This window comes from Aegilops tauschii, chromosome 4, assembly GCF_002575655.3.
Source record: "Aegilops tauschii subsp. strangulata cultivar AL8/78 chromosome 4, Aet v6.0, whole genome shotgun sequence".
Classification (NCBI taxonomy): domain Eukaryota; kingdom Viridiplantae; phylum Streptophyta; class Magnoliopsida; order Poales; family Poaceae; genus Aegilops; species Aegilops tauschii.
In genome coordinates, this window is record NC_053038.3 from 71,701,097 (window position 1) to 71,706,358 (window position 5,262).

At 44.5% G+C, this 5,262-nt stretch overlaps 1 protein-coding gene across 3 annotated transcripts; it reads right to left on the minus strand.

Moving 5' to 3' along the window:
- Positions 1–1,667: 1,667 nt before the first annotated feature.
- Positions 1,668–4,805, minus strand: LOC109742212 (uncharacterized). 3 transcript variants are annotated; one of them, XM_020301301.4, is made up of 2 exons: positions 4,560–4,805; positions 1,668–4,192 (listed from the first exon to the last, which is right to left on the minus strand). In XM_020301301.4, the coding sequence occupies exon 2, from the start codon at positions 4,078–4,080 to the stop codon at positions 2,083–2,085; it is 1,998 nt and encodes a 665-aa protein (XP_020156890.1). In that variant the 5' UTR covers positions 4,081–4,192; positions 4,560–4,805; the 3' UTR covers positions 1,668–2,082. The 3 variants fall into 3 exon arrangements, with proteins under 3 accessions (XP_020156890.1, XP_045083352.1, XP_073352402.1); XM_045227417.2 differs by lacking the exon at positions 4,560–4,805 and adding an exon at positions 4,293–4,450; XM_073496301.1 differs by lacking the exon at positions 4,560–4,805 and adding an exon at positions 4,293–4,420 and having other exon boundaries at positions 1,668–4,218.
- Between the last annotated feature and the right edge of the window lie 457 nt (positions 4,806–5,262).

A 5,262-nucleotide genomic window follows, 5' to 3' on the forward strand; every position in this document is an offset into this window, starting at 1 on the left:
CATCAACAAAGTCTGGGTGGAGGGTTTGCCCTTGCCGTCGAGGGGGAGGGGAGAAAAAAAGTCAAGATGCTATTGGTTGCATACCCAACTAAGGATGGCAATTTTATCCATGGACATGGATATCCATGGATATCCGACCCGAATGGATAGGGTTTGGATATGCTTTTCTGTCCATGGGCAGCGCCCAAACCCGACCCGATTGCTCGTGGGTAGGGCATGGATATTAGCTTGTACCCGTGGGTATATCCAAACCCGACCCAATAGTATGACTTAATGGGCAAAAATCAGCTATCCCTACCCCACAGTCACATGTCCTATTGCAATTTTATACTTTGTTATCCAAAACATGCAAAAGAAATTACACAATCCCCGTCATAACTTTTATTAGTTGGCATTCAATACCCTCTGTAACATACCCCAACGCCCTTCCCTTATTTTTATCTCCTTGTTAACTGACTCGTCATTCTCATATGTTAGAAAAATACTAAATGTTCTTATGTTGTTAGTGGAGGTTGATTTACCATAGGTGAAGCCTAGCATGCCACGAAGTGAAGAATGGAAGAGCTTATGTTAACATTGTGTTATAGAGAGTACCCAATGGATATCCAGTGGGTATGGATATCCATATGTCTAGAGAGGACCCAATGAATATCCAGTGGGTATGGATATCCATCGGGTTTAGACATGGACACAATTTTTCACCCGTGGATTTTTTCATGGGTGGGCAAAGACTGTCTTCATGGATATGCATATGGATTTGATATTGTTCAACCCGATCCAAACCCGACCCATTGCTACCAACTGCTGGAATATAACTGAATACGGTTTCTCAAAAAAGAAAGCAGACAAATTATATTACACATCCCTTTATTTGTGATCTTTTTGTTCAAAAAAATCAAAATGTAATCATTCTATGAATAATAAATATAAATTTGTGACCGTGAGGTCACGGGTTCATGTCCTGGAAACATCCACTTGCAAAAATATAGAAAAAAAAAAGCTGTGTATAAAAAGACACAAAATGGTCAGACCCGCAAGCAGGAGCTACGTGCACCAATCTGCCCATTTGTGTACTCAATATGCTCATCTACTAGTCTCCACCTCAGTCTATGCATGGTTGAAAATTTCAGTTACGTTTTCCAAAAATTATACACCTCCTATATGACATGACCTCCTATAGCTTTCATTCTACTGATACGATTACCCTGTTCTTCTATGTACGTTTCTTTTGCAAATCTTGAAGGTGAACGAACCCACCGGTCCAGGTGAACCATATCGTTTGCAGCTAGACGTGGCATTCCCAAACTGTCAAACAAGCATATAGGACTGAAGATACCAACGCTGTAGCAGGCTTAATTGGGCAGATGATAGTACTTACGTCCACAAATCAATCACCATTACTGAATAATATAAGCAGGGCTAATTTCTTTAGTACAACTGCATGCGCACTGCACAAAATACCTGTAAAGAAAAATATCATCTACAGCCTTCCCCCAAAACATACATGGTCACTTCCAAAAACAGGACACCCACGGCACAACTTGTTATGCTAAACATTGTACAAAGCAAACACATATAATAATTGTTTGAACTTTTTTCATGTATGATAGTATCCATGCAACTTTGCAGTCATAAAAAGCAGGCATGTATAGGAAGAAACAGGGAAGGGTCCTCACAAGTCTGAGCATAAATTCATACATATGCACTAACGCTTACAAACTCTTCTGGATTTTGCACCTAAAAACAGGGAACAGTTATAGTAATTATTTTAACTGTTCATGGTTCTAAGAAGTCAGTCCTCGCTTACAGCCTCTCAACACCAACAATTAACCAGCACACTTTCTTCTATCTACTTGAATAACAAGTAACTAACGAGAAGCTGTCACAGGGGAGATAGCTCGCCCCGTGTTACATGAAAATATGTGCAGAAAAAGGACCTATAATCATCGCCGGATACATGACAGTACTCTCTAACATGAAGAAACAGAAAGAACTTTGCCTACCTTGCCAAATGCCAACAAGGGAACTGCTGAAAACTAATACTATTGGACATCAAAGAAGGGAGATGGATAGAAATATATGTCAGCTTCGTAATGAACACTTTTTCTGAGAATGCCCAAGAAGATGACACCGGCCACACTGAACGATCCGTTTCGGCCGTTTCAAGCTTTCCATCTTGAGAATCTTCATTTTGGGACGGCCAGGAGGCCTTCGGATCTTTGGTGGGCGAAGTATCATGTCTGATTTGTATAGGCCTCGCGGCCCAGAGGACGAATTGCTCCAGTGGATCCTGTCTGGAATTGGATAGATCCGCTGAGAGTAAGTTTCCCTATACTTCATTACACTAAAGCAATCATGTGCATACAGGCGAGGATCTTCACCACATGAAAGTAGTGCAGCAGCAGCATGTGCACATGGAATACCATAAATTTGCCACCGACGGCACGAGCAGAACCTGGTTTGAGTATCCACAATGTTTGTTCGCTCAGATGACACGATCTCAAACTCCACCTTGTTTGCTCGGAGTACTTGATAACATCTTGAATCAGAAATGGATTCAGAAATAAGTTTCTCAGCAGATGGAACAAGAACTGAGTTAAGGGATAGTGCCAAGTTGTGACGTTCAGTAAACCAGCAGGTTAGTTGGTGCCTGATGTATTCAACAGTTTGCACAATGGGAAGCTCATGACACTCCAGGGCCCAGTTATATAATATCTCAGTTATCCCAAGACTAAAATGGCCATATCTGATACCCTCAAAGTAAGCAACTGCCCAGAGGTTTGGTGGAAAAATCTGGAACCATGGCATGACATCTTGAACTTGCATCATATCTTTTACCTTTGAATCAAATTCTGCTGTTGTGAGAGCATAAACGGCACCCCAGAAAAGGTTAAGAAGTTTAGGACTCTTGAACTCCTCACGGAAATTCTCACTCACGTATCTCAAGCAAAATCCATGAAAAGCAGTTGGGAAGTTGACCTCGACAGCTTCAACCACCTGTGGTTGTCTCTCAGAGATTATTGTAAAGACAGGCATCTTATCTGTGTTAACACCAAGCATCTTCCTCAGTTCTGAGATAAACCACATCCAGTTCTCATCACTTTCAGAATCAACAACACCAAATGCTACAGGGAACATCATGTGATCAGCATCAACAGCCGAAGCACATAGCAATGTCCCAAGATACTTGCCCTTTAGATCTGCCTTGTCAATTTCCAAAAGGGGTCTACACGCATTTAAGAAACCATAAATAGATGCATGAAATGAAACAAAGAGCCGTTGGAAGGAATTCTCTGGCCCAGCCCCTTTGTATACTGCAACGCTACCAGGATTTGTCTTTCCAATCTGGTCACAGTATGCAGGAAGAAGGCGATATCCATCCTCAAGGGTACCATGAACAGCAGCCATGCTTCTCTCCTTTCCGCGCCATGCCTGCATATAAGACACAGCAACCCCATGCTGATCCCGAATATCCTGCAATATCTCTTTTGGCTTAATCTGCGGATTATCTCTTAGCCTTGCCTCGACAGACCTAGCCACCCAGTTAACAGTGGCCTGCTGATGATGTAGGTCCTGAACACCCTCACATGTGTGCTCTCCTTGCAACGTCCGGACCGTGAAAGTTGGAACACCGTGGCACTTGGCCACATGCACACGCCACGGGCATCCTTCTGTGTTGCATTTGGCGATGAATCGGCTACGGTCCGATTTCACGACGCGGAGCTGGAAATGCAGAGCAACAGCCATATCCTTGATGGCACTCCGGCAAGTGTCAACATTGGTAAACTCTTGGCCGATGAAAAGGAATTGCTCACGCGGTACAGGGTCCTTCTCTGGCTCGAGTAAAATCTGGTCTTCATCCCCCTCAACTAGAACATCGCCATCTTCCACCTGAACTAAAACCTGATTGTCCTCGGCCGGAACTAAAACCTGGGTGTCTTCCGCCTGAACTAAAGCCTGACTGTCTTCCGCATGAACTAAAGCCTGACTGTCTTCCGCATGAACTAAAGCCTGACTGTCTTCCGCACGAACTAAAGCCTGACTGTCTTCCGCATGAACTAATATCTGGCTATCCTCCATAATTGAGCAGCTCTACAGGCCGGATTAAATTACTTTACTCTGAGTGATAAAAACACCAGACAACTCGATAGTGACGGAAAAGATTTTGCTCCAGGCCTCCAGAAGCACCGCCCTGCAAATATTAGCACAACCACATAGCTATTAACGCGAGAAAGAGTCATTCCAGTGGTACAAGAAGTAACAGTGTCAGCACAAGCACGTAATTCACTAACGCGAGAAAGAGCCCATCAAGCGGCACACCACCCCTCCCCAACCCCCATTTTTTAGGAGGAAAACTGAATCTGCAGGCTGGCTTGCAAGTCCTACGGCGTGAGGCGTGGACTGAGACCGATCTCGCGTGCTGAAGAACAGAAAAATCTAATCTTACGAGCCATGGAAAATAAGGGGTGGATCTAGACGTTGCGGCGGGTGAGCACCCAAAATTTGTGAAGGTTGGTCCGGGATTAAGAGCAGGCACTGGATGACTAGAAAGCTCGTACCTGAAAAACGAATGTTCAAGGCTGCGGACGGGGCGGAGACGCCAGCGGGGGGAGGTGGGAGGGGAGGCGCGATGGAACGGGAACGGCCGGGGACGGGCGGCGGGGTCGGACGGCGGCGGCCCTAGGGCACAGCGGTGGTACAGAAGAGATTTTAGTTACAGTGTTGGGTCGGACGGAGGAGGAAGAAAGGATAACGGAAGAAGGGGAAAAGTCTAGCCATGGAGGCGACGATTTTTTACGGCCCGGATCGTTCGCTGGCATGCCTAACGGTGGATGGAGAGATTTTGGCTGTGTTTGTTTGGGCTTCAGTTTCAACAGATTCAGCTGTGGACTTGCTGTGCTGTTAAAACTGCTGTGCCAAGGAAACAGTTGTGGCGAAGGTTAGCTGTTTGGCAATGAAGCTGTGGAAACGACTGTGGGCTGGTGAAAACCCTGAAATGCCCTTAGAGTACCGAGATCAGTGTAACTTGTTGATTCTGTGTTAATATATTGTTTAAATGGTATTTTGACCGACAGGGAATGATTTGTTCTACGATAATGCATAAAGTATTTCATAATAATAATTCTTTCACTTTCTTGCTCATATATACGTAGAATAATATTGAGCAAAAGAATTATGTTGTCACGCAAGTCCATGCAAGTCACGATTGTTCGCACATGTAATTACAGATCCGTACAAATACTATCTCTGCTGCGTTGCGTG

Bases quoted from the DNA above. Each gene is read 5' to 3' on its own strand.
- LOC109742212 (XM_020301301.4), bottom strand. From the start codon at position 4,080: ATGGAGGATAGCCAGATATTAGTTCATGCGGAAGACAGTCAGGCTTTA.